At 52.2% G+C, this 19545-nt stretch overlaps 1 protein-coding gene across 6 annotated transcripts; it reads left to right on the top strand.

Annotated features, from left to right (window-relative positions):
* Window positions 1-835: 835 nt before the first annotated feature.
* On the top strand, window positions 836-17035 carry LOC111767482 (cytochrome P450 4F2-like). Of its 6 annotated transcripts, none has more exons than XM_070246073.1 (13): window positions 836-943; window positions 1360-1589; window positions 3829-3973; window positions 7066-7119; window positions 7210-7337; window positions 9165-9286; window positions 10092-10362; window positions 11366-11432; window positions 11601-11730; window positions 15828-15961; window positions 16058-16122; window positions 16302-16384; window positions 16774-17035. In XM_070246073.1, exons 2-13 carry the CDS (start codon window positions 1392-1394, stop codon window positions 16949-16951), a joined length of 1575 nt encoding a protein of 524 aa, XP_070102174.1. In that variant the 5' UTR covers window positions 836-943; window positions 1360-1391; the 3' UTR covers window positions 16952-17035. The 6 variants fall into 6 exon arrangements, with proteins under 6 accessions (XP_070102174.1, XP_070102175.1, XP_070102177.1 ...); XM_070246074.1 differs by having other exon boundaries at window positions 848-943; window positions 1391-1589; XM_070246076.1 differs by lacking the exon at window positions 3829-3973 and having other exon boundaries at window positions 893-943; window positions 1391-1589.
* Window positions 17036-19545: the final 2510 nt, after the last annotated feature.

Raw genomic sequence — 19545 nt, 5'->3', positions numbered from 1 at the left:
ACAAGGACTAGTTAGCGGCCCTTTCCCTTCATTCTGTCTTTTTGGGGGTCCTGATCCTTCTCACCTTCCTGTGGAACCCTCCTCTGTGCCCCTAAGGCCCTGATCTGACATCCCGTTTCCCGGATGGAACCCTGAGCCCAGAGAGGGCCGGCACAGCCCATGGTCAGAGTGAGGACGGGCAGGACTCCACCCAGGCTCTCTCAGCTCTGCCCTCCGCTGTCTGCACCCAGTGCTTTCATGGCCCCCTGCAGCCTCACCTCCCACTCCTCCACATGCCCTCGCCTGACGGGACTCCTTACCCCAGAGTCTGGCGTGGGTGATCCCCACAAGGCTGGTGTCTTTGTTCCTGCTCCCAGCACTCATGTCTCAACCCAGGCCCTGGGCTGCCTGGAGGCAGGTCTTGAACTCCTGCCAGGCCGCGCTGTCCTGGGGCCAGAGGCTTCCTGTCTCTGAGCTTCCTGCTTCTGCACCAAGAAACAGTGCATGACGCCCTCCTGGCCCCTCAAGTGGACAACAGCCCAGGAGATGTGTGAGGACAAGGCTTGGCCTGGCCTTGCTCACCTGGCACCTGAACTCCCAATTGCAACTTTTCACCTCCCACACCCTGGACTGGGAAGGCCAGGGGCAGCTGGAAACTTGGGGTCCAGAGTCACCTTTGGCCGCCCCCCAACTTTCCCCCTCCACACCACAAGAACGGTGCTGAGTCCTGAGGAGCCAGCATCCACACTGTGTGACCCTGAGCTGGTTCATAGGCCTCTCTTGACAACACTGGCTCCCCTCCCCCACCTCCATCTGGGCTGGCAGCCATGTGGGGAGGAGGTAAGCAGACGCATGGGGATTGGCTGGCCCAGCCTGGCCCTGCCAGCCTCCACAGGTCCGGGCCCAGGGGCCCAGACTTCCCAGGAGCAGGGGAGAGAAGGCTGTGTGCAGTTGCAGACAGGAGGTGTGGTCTGGGGTCCAGGGCTGGAGGTGCTGGCCTGGGGTGGGGAGGGCGCTGCCCACTGCAGGAGTGGCTCCAGGGAGCAAGCAGCCCTGGACTTCCTGTAACTGGAGCCTCTGGCGGCCTCCCACTGATTCCCTTTGGGCCTTTCCTCCTTTGTCTCTCTTCCTCTTTATCTCTTCTCCTCTGTCTGTCTCTGTGTCTCTGTCTGTCTTTCTGTCTCTTTCTTCCTTCCCTCTGGATTTCCATGGACCCCCTCCCCTCTCTGAGCCCTTCTCTGAGCCCTCCCTGCCCTGGCCCCAGCCCTCACCATTCCTGCCCCTCCCTGTCCTGTCCCTCACACCCTTGGTCCTTGCCCTCTTTGTCAGCTGTCTGTCTCTGCCTCGAGCTCACCAATACTCACTTTTCCTGGGCCCCAGGAGCTCGCCCTCCACCCTGTGTGCCCTGCAGGATGCCGTGGCTGAGCCTGTCCTGGCTGGGGCTCGGGCCCCTGGCAGCCTCCCCATGGCTGCTCCTGCTGCTGGTCGGAGCCTCCTGGCTTCTGGCCCGCGTCCTGGCCTGGACCTACACCTTCTATGACAACTGCTGCCGCCTGCGATGCTTCCCGCAGCCCCCCAAACGGAACTGGTTTTGGAGTCACCTGGGCCTTGTGAGTGTGGCAGCAGGAGGGGTCTGGGGCATCAGGGTGGGTGGACTTCCCGAGGGGTCAGGAATGGGGCTCGGGGTAGGGCTGGGATCTAGGAGAGCGGAAGTGAGAGGGAGGCTCAGGCGGCCCATCCTTGCTCACTCACTCATTCCTCTGCTCTGCCATCCCAGGCTTTTCCCACATCCTTGTCCCCACGCCAAGCCTGCTCTGGATCCATCAGTGCAGCTCTGAGGGGCTCCCACGTCCTTGTCCCCACCCCAAGCCTGCTCTGGATCCATTGCCACAGCTCTGAGGGGCTCCCACGTACTTGTCCCCCACCCCAAGCCTGCTCTGGATCCATTGCCACAGCTCTGAGGGGCTCCCACGTACTTGTCCCCCACCCCAAGCCTGCTCTGGATCCATTGCCACAGCTCTGAGGGGCTCACAGCACAGGCTGCACAGAGCGAGACACCCTGGCATTCCCAGTCTCCACCGCTGAGCTTAAGATGGCCTTGGGGGCACTGTCCGGGGTCGGCTCTGCCTGGCCCAATTCCTTGAGTCTGCTCACGCTGGGCTGCAGTTTCCCCACAGGAATTAGATATGGCCTCCCCACCCCCACCCACCGGGCACAGCTCCCCACCCCTTTCTGGGACCCCTTCCTCTCATCTGACTCTTCCTGCCAAGATGTCCCAATGGGCCCCGTTGTCCAACCTGGAGGATATAGGCCACTCACTTCCCTTTCAGAGGCCTGTTCCACTGCCTGCCCACACCCAGGCCTTGACCTTTCACTTGGTCCTGCTCATGCTTAATTAAACATTAATCATCCAACTACTTATTATCTATCTCTCCACCTTGATGACAGCTCTGGCAGAAGACATGGCAGGGCCAGCCCAGGGGCGGGTGGACAGCGGGCACTCAAAGGCAGTGTTGATGACCTGGGTGGAGAACGTGCCTTCGCCCCTCTCTGTCACAGCCACAGAGCTGACCGCCTACTCCTCCCGTCCTCCAGACCAGCTGAGGGATGAGCACAGCTTTCCTTCCCTTCCCGGGGCAAGAGCCACAGCTCAGGGGAGCACTTCCTGTGATTTTACTGTTCTAGTGACAAAGTTCAGAACGGGGATGTTCCGAAGCTCATCGTGAGGCATTCCTGGGATTCTGTGTCTTGGGATGTTCTCAGAGGGCCCTGGGGGCAGCAGGAATGCTGTGGTTCCTGCAAGTCTGGCTCCTGCTCTGAGGGCTAAGCTGTCGGGGCTGGTCATGGACACTCTTCCCACCTCCAGCCCCTCTCACTGTGTTACCTTGGCTGAGTGACTATTCCTCCCTGAGTCAATTCGTTGAAGTGCTTTGAGTGTTTGTCTCAGCATCCTTGGGAGCAGGGAGGGGTCAGAGGTGAAAAGTTCAACTGCCTGGAGCACCAGGGGTAGTTGTCAGGCTTGGGAATTCTGAAGGACTGGAGAGGACACTTTACCAGGAGCCAACACTCCACTTGTTCCCATTTTAGAGTATATAGTCTCAGTTTTTTCACTTGTAAAAGACACTATTTATGTGTCTGTCCACTGTTCAAAAGAGACAGACAGGACGCACTGTGAGAGATAATGACAGACAGGACACAGTGTGAGAGACAGAGAGACAGACAGGACCCACTGTGAGAGATAAAGAGACAGACAGGATCCACTGGGAGAGACAGAGAGACAGACAGGATGCAGTGTGAGAGATGGAGAGACAGACAGGAGGCCATATGCACAGAGCCTTGCCATCAGAAGGGGTGGGAGCTGCCCTCTGATTGATATTCAGAGTTCACGTGTATTCCCTGGGGTCTGCCTGGCCTGGTACTTCCTTTGTCTACAAACCCATCACCATTGGGGTAACCAGAGACCCCCTGGACATGTCAGGACTTGAAAAGGATGTGAGAATGAGCACCTGGGTCTAGTCCTGAGTCCACCCTCCTGCTCACAAACCTCCCTCTTGAGTGCCTCCCCCTGTGGGCGCCCCAGGGCTGCAACCCCTCCCAGGATGAGGGAAATCCATCTTCTGGAGCCAAGGTCGGCATCTGTGTGCAGAGAGTGTCTTCTCCCTGTGCCCTGGTTGCTCCCTTGGGACTTGGAGAGGCCTCAGGGACCCTCCTGCCCTGAGAGGAAAGAAGCAGGAGGAAGCATAGATTCCCCCATCCCTGCAGAATCTGGACAGAGCATCTACAGCAGAGGCTGCAGGGGGGACATGCCATGGCTATTTCTGGGGAGTGACGGCCCCTCCTTGCTTGCAGGTCACCCCCACTGAGCAAGGCATGAGAGTCGTTACTCAGCTGGTGGCCAACTACCCCAAGGGATTTGTGACCTGGCTGGGCCCAGTCATACCCCTTGTCACTCTCTGTCACCCCGACATGGTCCGGACTGTCCTCAGCGCCTCAGGTACCCATGCAGAGCTTGTGGTGGTGGTGCCGCGGTGCATCCAAGGGCTTCTAGCTGCTCCCTGCAAGCTTCTGTGCATCCCCTGCAGGACCCCGGACTCCGGCCCTCTTCCCCTCTCCTCTCAGTTGTCTTTCTCTTTCCTTCCTGTTTTCACCAACTCCCATCTTACCAATCCTCCCTCCACTGCTGTTTGCCCCCTGCCCTGCTGTCCTGGGCACCCCTGGGGCCCCAGGAGGCTTCAATGCAAGTCACTGTCCTGGGGGATCTTCACTCTTAGAAGACAGATCTAGACAGAGTGATCCCCCATCTCGAGTGGTGAGGAATGGGCTGGAGGGAGATGAATGAGGCAGCCCAGAAGAGAAGCAAGGTCTCTGCTGGCCAGGCTGGAAGGCTTCCTGGAGGAGGGGCTGCTGGAACTGGGTCTGAAACAATGAGCTGAAATTTTTTAAAGCAGAGGGCTGCAGTGGGCAACATGGGATTTGAGGTCCCCTGCTAGGCCTGGCCTCAGCCCTGCTCACCCCCAGGCCAGAGCATGAGGGCTTGAGGCTGGTGCAGGATCTGGGCTGCTATTTTCACGACGTCCAACTCTGATGGGTTGATTCCTTCTACTCCCTCCTGTGACTAGTCCTCTTCAAGCTCATGGCCCTCCTGCTCCAGGCCCCAGGAATCGCCCCAAGCAGAGCCCATCCCAGCCAGGCTCCCTTCTGTTGTCCCCCTGCCATTCTGACTTCCAGACGAACCAGGCTGAAGTGGGGAACAGGCAGCAACCGACAGGGACCGTGGCTCCAACACCAAAATGCTGGGCGACTCTAGGCAGGTCCCTGGCTCTCTCTGGCTGCCAGGGTCTCTTTCAGCTGTGAGTGGTGGAACATCTACCCTGTATGGTCTAAGCAAAGAAAGGGAATCAACTGACTGTTCAGGCCAGGGATCTTGTCTTCAGGCGTGGCTGGATCCAGGTCTCAGACAGTGTCATCGGGAGTCGGTCTTCGTTTATTGGTTCTGTGTCCCTCTGTGATGGCTTCAGTCTCACGCTGGTCAAGATGAGTCCCAGAAGCTCACCTCCCATGGAAACACGAGATCGTTCCCAACAGTTCCAGGAAGAGCTGTAGGACTTGCTTTAGTTTGCCTGCTTAGGTCACAGGACCAGTTCCTCATCCAGTCACTCTGACTCCGATTGCCTGGATCGGCAGGCATAGGGTTCTCAGAGCTATTGTTCTGGGGTTCAAGGCAGTTCAATGGGTAAGAACTCAGGCCCTGGATTCAGACAGACCTGGGCTCAGGTCTCAGGCACACCACTTACGACCTGGAAGGCTGTGGGCAAGTGAGTTCATATCATTCAGAGCCTCAGTCTCCTTATCTGGAAAATGGGGATAGGAGAGAAGTCAGGTGAACATGGACTCGGGATTCAAATGGGGAAGGACCCTTTTTGTGTCCCTGTAACTGAGGGACCTCAGTTGTCGTGTATGGAAGGTATGGGGAGGGACCCCCGGAGGAGGATGAGCTGCTGGGTGGGATTCACGGGGCTCAGGTCTGGGTCTCTGCCCTGCAGGTCCTTCCCTCTGGCCACCTGGAAGAGTGGTTCAGTTCCTCTTTGTTCCTCTCCAGATTTGGAGCTCAGAGGAAGGTCTCCTGTACACACAGGACCTGGCGAGGACCTATGGGGACGTGTGGGGCTGGTGGGTGGGGCCCTGGCATGCAGTCATCTGCATCTTTTACCCCACCTTCATCAAGCCAGTGCTCTTTGCTCCAGGTAGACAGCCCGCTGGCCACAGCTTGCCTGTTGCTGAGGTCTCTGTGCCGCCCCCAGCTGGGCACGTGACCCGGTGCAGACAGGAGGCCTGTTCTGGAGATGACTGCTTTTGTCTTACCTGGATCCCCACCTGCCGGACATGTGGTCATGTCTGCTCATGCTGAGGCTGTATCTGTGTGATGTCTGCTGTATGGCCACGTCTGGCCACAGTTGTGTTTCTACCTGGATCCTAGTTACAGCTTGTATATGTTTCACTTATTACAGCTGATACATTTTACACTTGGTTATAGCTCGCATATGTTATATTTGGTTACAGCTCGTATGTTACACTTGGTTACAACTGGTGTATGATACCTTTGGTTACAACTGACATATGTTACACTTGGTCACAGATGGCACATGTTACATTTGGTTATAGCTGGCATATGTTACACTTGGTTAGGCTGGTATATGATACCTTTGGTAACAGTGGTGTAAGTTACACTTGGCTACACCTGGTATATATTATATTTGGTTGCAGCTGGTATATGTTTGCTCCTCAGATCAAATGGGGATGGTCTCAGTCATGACTGGGGCTCGCCTGTGGCCAAGGACATTCGAGGTGTGTTGGAATCTGTCTGGGTTTTGTCTGATGCCTCTTGAGTGTGTCTGGTTCTCCTGCTGGTCATTTCTGGCCCAAATTTGGGGTTTGTCTGAGCTCTGGGACCTGGGTCCTTCTGAGAAATGCCTGAGACCTTATGCGAGTCTTGTCTGAGGCAGGTCTTAGCATATTTCTGGGTCATGTCTGGTCCACGTCTGTGACATTGATGGGACTACATGTAAGTCCTGTCTGTAGGATATGCTGAGGTTATCTTTCGGTCCATTTTAGAGCACATTGTGTGATGTCAGGGTGTGTCATGCATGTTGTTTCATGTCAGGACATGTTAGTGCATGGTGAGGCCATGTCAGATGTCCCAGGAGATGTGACAGCTGGGCAGACACGGTGTCCCAGGTCCCTGTGAAGGCATTTTGTAGAGTTCTTGGCTGTGCTCGGGTGCTTAGAACATGTTGGACCCTGTAGAAGCCACACTGAGCCATGCTGGGGCGTGTTGTGCCATGTTGGGATGCATCTAAGCACGTAGGGGTGTGTCTGTGGGCTCTGCCTTTGCTATAGTCTGCGCTGTTGCCTGGTCTTGGCCCCCTTGACCTCGACCCTTCTCCTAGATTCCTCTGCCCTTGCCCCAACTCCTGCTATGTTGGGCATGGAGGGGGAGTGCAGACCCCTGGCTGGGGCCCCACCTTGCCTCAAAAGTCCCTCCCCTCCCCCGCTCCATGGCACCTGATGGCTTATCTCTCCTGTCAGCTGCCATTGCGCCTAAGGACATGGTCTTCTACAGTTTCCTGAAGCCCTGGCTGGGTGAGTAATTGCGTGTGAGGGGATTGGGGACAACCTTGGGGCCCAGGGGAAGGCCCTCCCTTGCTCACTCTCTGTGGCTGCCCCTACCAGGGGATGGGCTCCTGCTGAGTGGCGGTGACAAGTGGAGCAGGCACCGCCGCATGCTGACACCCGCCTTCCACTTCAACATCCTGAAGTCCTACGTGAGGATTTTCAATGACAGTGTGAACATCATGCACGTGAGTCTCTTGAACCCAAGGTCCTACCTGGAGCCTCGGGGGCAATGGGCACTCAGAGACATCTTGTCTGGAATTCTGGCTTTTCTGGGTAGCTTTGGGGCCATTGCTTCTCCTTTCTGAGCCTCGGTTTCCTCAGCTGTAAACTGGGGATAATAAGCCTCACTTGGCAGGGTGATCAAGATGACGTAATGGACCCACGTCCCTGGCACATAGTAGGTGCTCATGTGCTAGTTTCTATGTTTCCCTCTCAGAAGCCTTGGAATCCTGAGACACTGTTGATGATAGTGATGAATATTGCATGTTGAGTCCTGATTATGGAGTAACAAGCCACTTTTCAATGTATAAAGTTTTATTATTGCTAATAAGTCTACGATTCAGTGAGCTGCTTCTTCTGGACGTGGATGGGGTCCCTTATGTATCCGTGATCAGCTGTGGGTCAGGTACTTTGCTGTTCTGGGCTCAGTCCTCTCACGTGTTTGGGGCTTGGTTGGCTGCAGGCTGGTCTAGGATGCTCTCAGCTGGGACAATCCTCTCGTGTGGTTCCCTCCCTCCAGAAGTCATTTCAGGCTGTTCACATGGCAGAGGCCGGGTTCCAAGAGGCTGAGAGGAAGCTTCAATGCCTCTTGAGCTCTAGGTTTCGGAAGATCACTCATCATTTTTACCACATTGGCCAAAGCAAGTTAAAAGACCAGCACAGAATGAAAGGGTGGTGAAATGTGCGGCTTCTCCTCCTGGAAGTTCACAGGCACGTTGCAAAGGGTGGATGTAGGGAGGTGAAGCATTGGAGGTGGGGGTTTTGTGAAGTGCCTGGGACTTTTCCATACTTGCAAGCTAACAAGTAAACTCGTTAGTGTTTTGTGGATCCTGCCAGAAGACATGAGACTCCTGAACCAGAGACAAAGGACAGTTTATTACTCATGGCTCGGCGAGTGGCACATGCCTATTGTTGGTTTGCATTCTTTCTCCAAGTCCCCAAATCCCATGAGGATAACACAGGTGGGCTTCCACGGATGCCTGCTCATGCAGTATGTTGCAATGGACAGGAGGAGCACTAGGTTTAGGGACTGCATGAGTTTCATAGCAATTGGAAGCAAGCCTGATGCGTGCCCAGGGGGAGACATTTCCTCTTCCCTCCATGTTGTTTGCTGCAAACACAGCTCTGAGAAGTGGCCCAGGCAAAGAACATGTTTTTGGCATACCCAGCAAGAATGTGCAGGGTGCTCAGGTCCCATGGAGGACTACCGCTACCAACATAGGGGACAGTCTCCTAGCGAATTTATAACAGTAGGATGATGAAAGCTAGCATTTATTGAACACTTTCTATATGCCAGAAGGTACATGGCAATTCCATGACGTGTTGTCTAATTTAATTTTCACGTCCCTGTGAGGTGGAGATTCTTTTTCCCCATTGCAGATGGTGAAACTGACGCTGAGAGAGGTTAGGGAGTTGCTCGAGTTCACACAGACAGCAAGTGAGCTAACAAGTGGAGCTGGGATTCCAACCTGGTTTGTCTGACAACAAAGCAGGTTATCAGACCTGTCACTGAGGATTTGACAAGTGGAGCCCAGAGGAAGGCAGTGAGCTGGCCAAGGGCGCACAGAGTGTAGCAGGCAGAGCCAGGACTGGAATGCAGGTCTCCTGACTCCCAGCCGTGAGCTCTTCATGCCCTCACAGTAACAGCATCCACTCCCACTCATGCCTGGTCCTCCACATCAGAGGTGCCTGGGACCAAGAGGCTGGGTCTGGGGAGCCCATCCTGGCGTTGGGTTGGGGTGGGGCTCAGGGGCGGCCAGTCCCAGCCCAGGATCTGCTGCTTCTCTGTCCAGGCCAAGTGGAAGTGCCTGGCCTCAGAGGGCAGTGCCCATCTGGACATGTTTGAGCACATCAGCCTCATGACGCTCGACAGTCTGCAGAAATGTGTCTTCAGTTTCGACAGCGATTGCCAGGAGTGAGTCCTTGCCCAGGGCCTGGGAACATGGGCCATAGATGCCAGGGAATAGATGGAGGGAGGACTGACCACGACAATCAGAAGGGCCTTCCTGGAGGAGAAGGGTCCGAGCTGGACACCAAAGTTCAGGGAAGGGGAAAGAGACAGAGCAATCCTTTTGGGTAGGTAGAAATGTTTGATACAGGCCAGGAGGCTAGGAAGAGCAGAGAGTTTGCAACAATGAGGAGACACCTGGGTAGTGAGGTTGGAGGTGTAGGCAGGGGTAGGTCTTACTGACATTCAAAAGCCAAGCAGGGGAATATGAACTTGATACTGAGGTTTCCAGGGAACCATGGAAGGTGTTTGAGCAGATGAGGGTTGTGGTCAAAGCTGAGCTTGGACGTCTGACTCTAGAGAAGACTGACTGTCATGTAGATACAGGTGGTGTTGACATTGTTGCATGGAGACTCAGGAGGGGCTAGGTCCACTGTCAGTTGGGAGAGGACAAAGTCTGAGCTGTGTGGACAGCTTTGGAAGGAGAAGGGCAGATACTGGTAGGAGAGAGAGGAAAGAAGCGTGATGTCTCAGCTGTGCCCTGGGCACCTGGCACATGGAGGCAGCTCACAGAGACAGGATAGGAAGAAGGGAGAGAAGAAACTCTGGAGGGTCATGTCTCCTGGATCCTCCCCACCATCCATCTGTGGGTCCATCTGTTCCTGGAGACTCAGTTTCCCCATGGGAGGTTGGACCTGCCTTCTAGTGGGAGGTGCTTCCGGGGCTTCAGGTGAGCTAAGTTGTTGCCTCCCTTCATGCGTGCATCCTGCAGGAAGCCTAGTGAATACATTTCTGGTGTCTTGGAGCTCAGTGCCCTTGTGAGAAAGCGGGATGAGCAGATCTTCCTGTACATGGACTCCCTGTACCACCTCACCTCTGAGGGACAGCGCTTCCGTAGGGTCTGCCGCCTGGTGCACGACTTCACAGATTCCATCATCCAGGAGCGGCGCCGCACCCTCCCCGATCAGGGTCTTGATGACCTCCTCAAGGCCAAGGCTAAGGTCAAGACTTTGGACTTCATCGATGTGCTCCTGCTGGCCAAGGTGGGCTTCTCTGGGATCTGAATTCGAGAGGGACGATGCACCTTGATTTCAAATGTCAGATGGGAGAACTTGCACCTGATCCAGAGGGCAGTGGAGAGCCATGGAAGGTGCTTGAGGAAGGGAGGGATGGGTCAGGGGTATGTTTTAGAGATGACTGTGTGGAATGCAGGCTCCGGGGGACTGCTAAGTCTGAAACTGATGCTGGGCAGGGCCTGGGACTTTACTTAATAAGTTAATCACGTATAGATATACATATGACTAACTTATTGAGTCTAATATATATATATTAGACTACATCTATATATACCTCAGAACCCTGGATCAGAGTGGCCCACTTATTGCTCACAGCAGTAACAGTAGCCAGAGCAGAAGTGTGGCTCTGGTTCCCCATTCCCAAGTTCCTCTGAGGGTGACATGATGCTTTTGCCTGTGCATGCAGCCATGCTTGCATCATGAGAGAGGTGTCCCCACAGTATGAACCTTGGAACTTACGAGGGCTGACTCATCTGTCCTTTCTTCCTTATGGTGAGAGAGACAAGGAGAGGAGGAGAAACGGGATGTTCTGGAATAGAAGCAGATCTTCAGTGAGAAGGCAAATTCTGTAGATTCTGTAGGGTTATCTCTAGGGGAGATAAGGAATCTCTGGATCTACCATCCTAGATGTGAGCAAATGGCTCTGGAGTGATGCTCAATCACTAACTTCCAAGGCAAGTTGCCAGTCAATCATCCTGCAGCCCAGGTTGCCAATAAATTTTTCTCAGAAAGCCTTCATCATGTAGAACCATGGAAATGTTCACGGATCATTGATTCCTCCCACCAGGGACAAGAGAGGAGGCAAGGATGCCAAGGAGGAGGCCTGTGGGTTGGGGCCTCTGGCGATAGGGACCAAGGAAGGTCCAGGAGTGCAGGGTTGGCTTGGGTTCCTGGGATGATGATGGAGCTTCAGAGATTGTCTCAGGGCCCCTAGGAACTGGTGATTTTGGGGGTCTTGCTTGCTCTCCAGGATGAAGATGGGAAGGAACTGTCAGATGAGGACATCCGAGCTGAAGTTGACACCTTTATGTTTGCGGGTGAGAATACAGAAGGGGCAGGGGTCTCTCTATCCCAGGGATTTGGTTGGTGGGCCCTGGACCACCCCATAGTCCCCCATCCTCCCTGAGGGCCTTAGTGTCAGGGCGCTGTCCACCTTCTGGTGCTGAAGTCGCCAAGAGACCCAAACCTGTCTGGCTGCCTCTCAGGACATGACACCACAGCCAGCGGCCTCTCCTGGGTCCTGTACAACCTCGCGAGGCACCCAGAGCACCAGGAGCGCTGCCGGCAGGAGGTGCGAGAGCTCCTGAGGGACCGCGAGCCTAAAGAGATTGAGTGGTGAGTGCAGGTGCACATGGTCTGTTCCTGAAACCCTCTCCTTGGCTCTGCTCCCCAGCTGGCAGTGGGAAGGTCTTATCGTCCATTCTGTGATTTTTGCTTAGTGGAAATAGGAGCAGAGCCCAGAGGCGGGGTCTGGTACCCAGGCCGGATCGTTAAGGACAGGGAAAAGCCTTCTGAGTAGAAGATCTGGGTGGTTGAGAGAATTAGTGCAATGTGTGAGGACAGATCATGCCCCTTAGGACCTGTTCAGAGAGTGAACCTCCCTTCTGCTCCCTTACTTTTCTCTCTGAAATCACATTCTTTCAAACATCTTCACCGCCTGGATGTTTGCTGGGCTCCTAACTCCTATCATATTGTTCAGTCCAGGGTTCACAGGGGACACCTGAGGATTGAAGTCACTCAACTCTTGCCCACGAACACCTCCACCTTCATCCATCCAGTCCCCATTCAGCAAACACTGCCACACTGCCTGCCCATCCCCAATTCTGTGCCATCCCCAACTCTTCCCAGCCATATCCTGTGTCCTGGAGACCTGGGAAGCACCCAGGCCTGGCCCGTGCTTTCCAGGAGCTCCCAGCCTGGAGGGGGATTGTCCCAGGTCAGGACACTCCCAGTCCACATGGGCAGGGCCTGTGTTCAGAGCAGGACAGGCAAGACTGAGGGTGGAGAGAGTTCTCAGCTGAGACCTTGAATGCTGATCAGTAGACATTTGGGTGTAGTTGTGTGCGGTTCTCTCAAGAAGATAGTGTGGGCAAAAGTGATGGGGAGGAGAAGGGCACAGGCAGAGGGAGAGGGGGAGGGAAGGTAGCAGAGAGGGAAAGATAAAGAGAGACAAAGAACGGGTGAGAGGAATAGAATGGAGGAGGGGGAAGGAGAGAGAGAGAAAGGAGAGGGAAGGAGGGAGAAAGAGAGGGAGAGAGAGAGTGGGGGATGGAGGGACAAAGGAAGGGAAGGAGACGGGAAGGGCGGGAGAAAGCAAGAGAGACTGACTCATGGTGAGATGATGAGGCTGGGAGATGGCAGGAGAGGCTGGTTGTGGAAGACTTTAGTGAAATGTTAAGGGCTCCAGTTTTAACTCAAAGGCAACTGGGAACCAAGGAAAGTGTTTGAGCAGGAGGAGGACAGGTGAGATCTGGGTAGCAGAGAGAGATTTCCAGGGCTAGGGGGGCGTACTGGAGAGGACAAGCTGTAGGATCGGGCCCAGGGAGGAGATCCGAGGCCTGAGCCAGGCCAGGGGCTGGGGGATGGTGAGGAGACGTTGGACTGGACAGGCGTTTTGGAGGAAGTGTTCACTCCAATTCTTGCTCAGCACGGCGGTCCTGTGAGGTGGAGAAATACTTTTATTCTTTTTAATCCAAGACCTAACCAAAATTATGCACTTGGTAAAAAAGAAGAGTGCAAAAGAGTTTATGATAAAAATGAACTTCCTTCTTAATCTGCACCCTAGCAACAACTCCTGTCAATGGTTTCCTGTGCCTCCTTTTAGAAGACATCTATCCTTATGCCCACATTTATATTCCTCCTCTCTTTCTGTCTCTGTCCAGGTGGGAGTTCAGGTCTGCACATTAAAAATACACCTTTGAGCTCTTTATTTTTCTTGAAGAATGAGTTTTGGAAAAGTAGTTTTGAATGACATAAACCACGATGAGAACAAGTTCTTATTGTACTAAATGAGACATTACAGAGAAGACTAGGGTTATCTTCAAAACCGTTAAGTTTGGTTAACATCCATCACCACACACAGTTACAAACTTTTGTTTCTTGTGATGAGAACTTTTAAGATCTACCCTCTTAGCAGCTTTCAAGTATATAATACATTATTGTTACCTAAACTCACCGTGCTGTACCTTACATCTGTTTGATTACTTTTGGCTAATTTTCATAAAGTCAAATTTGTCAGAACTTTCTTTTGTGGCCGTTCCCTCCATCCATACCCTAGGGTTCTGTGGGCTTCCTTTACCACATGTTAAGTTTTCACTTATTCACGTGTCTGTCTCTGAGCTCTCTATTCTGTTCCATGGGTCTATTTTCCCGTCCTTGAGGAGGTGCCACACTGTTTTTTTTTCAGTACTGCCTGTTTGTGATAGACCTTAATATCTGGTAGAGTTACTCCTCTTTAATCTTTCAATTTTAAATTGACCCAGCTCTTCATGACCTTTTATTCTTCCAGGAAAAAATTTTAGAGTAAGTTTACCAAGTTTCTGAAAAGGTCAGGTGGATTTTCATTTCAATTGGATATATTCTACTGGTTGACTTGAACGTATGATTGACCTGTGGAAAACGGATTATTGCACAATATTAACACACACTATCCCAGAGTGTGGAATGGATAACCATTTCTGGATATTCAGAATATCTTTAGTCCCTTAATAGAGTCTGACATTTTTGGATAGAGATTTTTTGCATCCTTTGTTAATTTAACCCTTAGAATCTTTTGTTGCTACATTGAATCATATCTTCTATTTGGATTGAGAGAAGTTCATAAGTTCATTTGGAATATACAGATTTCACTTTTCTCACTAAGTCTAATACAGATGTTATATTATTGTTATTATCATCTTTTCTTTTATTATCTTTTCCAACTGGTTGTTATTTCTACATAGAAAAGCCAATCATTTATGCGTACAAATTTTGTGCCTACTGACCAGAGTAAATGCCAAAGAGGGAGTCGTGTATCAATAGGGAAAATCAAGATCTTTTAATTAAAGCTCTTGCAACAACAGGGAAGCTACCGGGAAAACAGTTAATTCAACCTGCTTCTCACATCTCATAACAAGATAAAATACAGATGAATCAAAGGTTTAAAATAAATACTAAAAGAGTCTAAAAGCTCCAGAGGAAACCATGGAAAATTATTTTATAGTTCCAGGGTGGGGCAGGCCCTATTTTTTATTTCTGGTGAGTAAGATTCACTCTGAGCTAACATCTCTTGCCAATCTTCCTCTTTTTTTGCTTGAGGAAGATTAGCCCTGAGATAACCTCTGTGCCAGTCTTCATCTATTTTGTATGTGGCGTGCTGTCACAGCATGGCTTGACAAGTAGTGTAGGTCCCTGCCAGGGATCCTGGCCTCCGTCCCGGGGCTGCCAAAGTAGAGGAGGCTGGACTTAACCGCTATGCCCCAGGGCTGGCCCAGGAAGGCCGTATTTTTGACACAAATCCCAGGAAATAGACAGGAAGAGATTGATATATTGTTAAATGAAAAAGATACAGAGCAGTGTATCATATATAGTATGCTACTATATAATTATCTTTAACTTTTTATTGAGATTATGATAGTTTACAACCTGACTATATAATTTTTTAAGATGGAAAAATCATAACTCTGGAAGGATACATAAAAAAAATACCAACCTCAGGAAACTGTGAGGAGGTCAATGAGTGGTGTTGGGCCATAGGGATGGTGTTTTGTAGTTTTCCAAATGGAGAAGCAGTTAACTGTATCAGCTATTAAAAATTCAAATCACTATCCAACAAAAAAGGGGCTAAAGAAATAGAATTCAGCCCCCTTTCTGGATTTTCACTGTTTATAAAATTTTCCAGTGGATTCTCTTCTGTTTTCTAAGCATAAAATCACTCTCTGACAAAAATGACACAATTACCCCCACATTTCAAACCGCATTACATCCGTTTTTTCCCTTGTCTAATTGCATTAGCTCGTATCTCTAGTACGATGATAAATAAGGGGAAAACATTAGATCTGTTTCTTTTGCTTGTTTCTCACTTATCTACCTTTGATTTTGGTCTCTTGCCGTAGAGAATATATTTTTTTATGCCAATTGGTAAACCTTTTTATGGTTGGCATTTGGGTGTTGTGTTTTGCTCAGAAAAGCTTTTAAAAATATCTGACTAAATTTTCTCTGTCTGGCACTGTGTAATATTGCTTTTCTTTCTTTTATTTTCAAACCACTGTATTGAGGTATGGGTAATATACAAAAAGCTGTACACATTTAATGTGCACAACTTAATGAGTTTGGAGATGTGTGATCCATCTGGAATTTTTTTTGTTGTAGGGAGAGAGGGTCTACCTGGGCAGGAGGAGGGCTGGGGGGTCTCTGTCTTGGCTCTCTGGATAATTGTTGGGGGGTTTCCTTAGGGACGACCTGGCCCAGTTGCCCTTCCTGACCATGTGCATCAAGGAGAGTCTGCGGTTGCACCCCCCCGCCGTGGGCATTTCCCGACGCTGCACCCAGGACATTGTGCTCCCAGATGGCCGGGTCATCCCCAAAGGTGCCCTCAACGTCAAGGGGAGGAGAATCCTGGGCAAGAAGAGGGGCCCGTATGCCGGGGTGGACCTCTTCCTAACCCGCCCCTCCTCTCCCACAGGTGTTACCTGCGTCATCAGTATTTTCGGGACCCACCACAACCCATCCGTGTGGCCAGATGCTGAGGTGCTGCCTCCCCCCACCCTCATCCTTGTCCGCTAGCCTAAGGGGACCCAGGGGAGGGCGCAGGGTTCGGACCTGGCAAATCAGACATCACCTCCCCACATCAGACACACGTCTGGCTCTCCAAGGCTGGAGGTCCTGGGAGACCCCACCCAGCAGCCCTGTCTTGGCCTCGCCCCCAGGTCTATGATCCCTTTCGCTTCGACCCAGAAAACACCAAGGAGAGGTCACCTCTGGCTTTTATTCCCTTCTCAGCGGGGCCCAGGTGAGGAGGCAGGCATGTGAGATGGGGATGTGCTGATGGGGGCGGGGGTCTGGGATTGTGATCCAAACATGACTGTGAGGGCAGGAAAACGGGAAAACTGAAGATGGTCAGAGTTCCATCTCTCCTCCACTCCCCCCCACCCCCGCCCCGGAGGTTATGGGTAATGGTCTGGGGCCTGGGGTCCGCGGTGTGCTCAGAGCCCCTGCCCCCTGTCTGTTGGTCTGAGCTCGGGCTGCAGTGTGAGCCAGGCTCAGGGGATGTGCAAGCCCTCGTGGGGGTCCAGGCTTCTCTCTGCCTGTGGGCGGGGATTGGGGTCCCGGGACAGGTTCTGGCGCGATGCTGCCGGGGTGAGGGTCCGGGAGCCATCGAGCCCCTACTCTTGCCCGCAGGAACTGCATCGGGCAGACGTTCGCCATGACGGAGATGAAGGTGGTCTTGGCGCTCACGCTGCTGCGCTTCCGCGTCCTGCCAGCCGGGGAGGAGCCGCGCCGGAAGCCTGAGCTGATCCTGCGTGCCGAGGGAGGACTGTGGCTGCGGGTGGAGCCGCTGAGCGCGGGCCCCCAGTGACCCGCGGCCTCCCGACCCGGGACCACCCTGACCCCACACCTCACTGTGCAGATTCCCAGGAATAAATCTGTGCTGTCACCTCTGCCCCAGCCTATCAGGAGCCAGCAGGGGGCGGTGGTGGCTGCGGAGGATGGGGAGGGGACATGGTGGGTGGAGGCCGGCAGGCGTCTCTGAGTCCGACACCCTGCCTGCCTCTCCCGCTGACCACAGGGCCCCACGCCACTCGAGGGTTCTTCTAGAAACCAACGAGGGACTTCATCCTGTGGGCAGTAGGGAGCTGTGGGAGGTGTCTGAGCAGGAGGGGGCCAGGGTGGTGGACGGACGTAAGGGGCACATTTGAGGCTCTGAGCCAGGGAGGAGACCCCATCATGGCAGATTCATTCCTCCGGGCTGCAAGTGCCTCTCAGGACAGAGATCCGCAGCCAACCTAGGACACAGGGGAGGGGGGCCCGCAGGCCGTACCCCGGCAGCCTCCCCAGGTCTCTGAGGTCCCTTTCTGTTCTTGCCAACAGCGCCACTCCTCTGTCTGCTCCTCCCAGTCGGGCCCAATGGTGACCCCCTGTCCCGCCTTGAGGAAGACCCTTCTCTTTCCCTCTCTGGGACCCCTGTTGCTGCCCAGGCAGCCTGGCCAGCTGATACTGGCTGAGCCCCCACTGTATGCCTGGCGCTCTCACAGTGTCAGGGGAGGGCTCATCCTCACCCTTTTCCCCCAGGTTCCTCCTTCATTCCCATCACAGGCCACCCTGTCCCAGCTTGAGCCATCCCATGACTTGAAATTCAAAGCTGGACCACTGGAAATAAAAATCATCTCCCAAGATCTCGTGCTGTGGGGAAGGTTGCTTGGGCTCAAGTCTGGGCTCTGCTGTGTGACTTGGGCACATCAACTCCTCTCTCTGTGCCTCAGTTTCCTCAACTATATAAAGGAGACAACCACAGTGCCTACCTCAGGGTTGTCTCAAGGACTCCACGTGAAAGACTTAGAGCTGTGCCTGGTGCACAATAAGTGCTCAATAAGTGTGGCCATTACTACCGTTCCTCTCAGAAAGCCTGGCTCTTAAAGCATGTTGTCTTTCAAGACTGCAGTTTCTGTGTTGAGTTTGAAGAGTGTGTGTGGGGCTCAAAGGCGAGAATTCTAGCATTTGTGCTCACTGCATCAGCTCCCCCCGTGTGGGCCATGCCTATAGGAACAACTGCTTCTGAGGTCGTGGGGCGCCTGGGAGTGCAAGGAGGCAGGAGAACAAGAGGAACCTCAGTCAGCATCTTGAAGCGATGTCCTGCTATGAAGGAATGTTATCTCCTTCCACAACCAAGGAGACTCTGCAATGCTGAGCCCCTGCTGGGCCCTCGAACCTCCTCTCCAGCTCATCTCGACCCCTCCCTGCACTTGGTCACCCTGGCCTCCACTCTGACCTCCCATTGTACCCAGTCTTTCCCCTCCTCAGGGCCTTTGCATTGTTGTTCCCTCTGTTGGGATGCTCTTCTCTCAGATCTTCTGTGACTGGGCCTCAACATTCAGGCTCGACTGAAATGTCACCTCCTCATAGAGGTTCTTCCTTCGCTGCTGCAGGACATTCAAAATTCTGACGTGGCTGAGAGTTTGGAAAAAGGGCCAAGTATGGACGATTTTGCAAATAGGGCTGGTAAAGCAAGATGATGAATATTTACTAAATCTACTATGCAGCAGCTGTACAACGTTTTCAGAATAATCCTCTTAAAGAAATTCAGTGAACTACAAGAAAACAGGTAGACAACGAAATGAAATTCAGAAAATAAAGCATGAAAAAAATGAGAAGTTTAATTAAAAAATTGAAATCATTTAAAAAAATCCAAACAGAAATCCCAAAGTTGAGAAATACAATGACTGAACTGAAGAACTCAGCAGAGTGCTTCAACAGTAGACTCAGCCAAGCAGAAGAAAGAAGTAGTGAATCATTCTCAAAAGGAAACAATCTAGGCATCATTGGAGTCCTAGAAGGAGAAGAGAGGGAGAAAGGAGCCGAAAGCTTATTGAAGGAAATAATGCCTGAACTTCGCAAATCTGGGGAAAGATTTGGACGTCCAAGTTCATGAAACTAAAGAGGCACTCCCAAATTTTGACACAAGCCACCTTCTATATATTCTCTCTATATCACGTTATAATAAAACTGTCTAAGATCAAGGACAAAGAGAGAGTCTAGAAAGCAGAAAGAGAAAAATATTTCTCTCATTTGAGAGAACCCCCACAAGGCTATCAGCAGACTTCTGAGCAGAAGCCTTGCAGGTCAGGTTAAGTGGGGTGATATATTCAAAGTCCTGAAAGAAAAAAACTGTGAACCAAGGATCTGTTTTCTGGAAAAATGGTTTTTCAGTTATGAAAGAGAAATAAAAACTGTTCCAAACAAACAAATCTGAGATAGTTCATCACAGCTAGACCCGCCTTACAAGACATGCTGAAAGGAGTTCTTCAAGGTGCAACGAAAGGACACTAATTGGTATCATGAAAATGTGAAGATATAAAGGTCGCTGGTAAAGGGAAGTATATAATCAAATTCAACATATGCTAATACTGTAAGTTGGTGTTATGTTAATCACTTAACTCTGGTATAAAGGTTTAA

The sequence above is a fragment of the Equus caballus genome, chromosome 21 (genome assembly GCF_041296265.1).
Source record: "Equus caballus isolate H_3958 breed thoroughbred chromosome 21, TB-T2T, whole genome shotgun sequence".
Classification (NCBI taxonomy): domain Eukaryota; kingdom Metazoa; phylum Chordata; class Mammalia; order Perissodactyla; family Equidae; genus Equus; species Equus caballus.
This window is presented reverse-complemented; position numbering and strand designations above follow the sequence as displayed.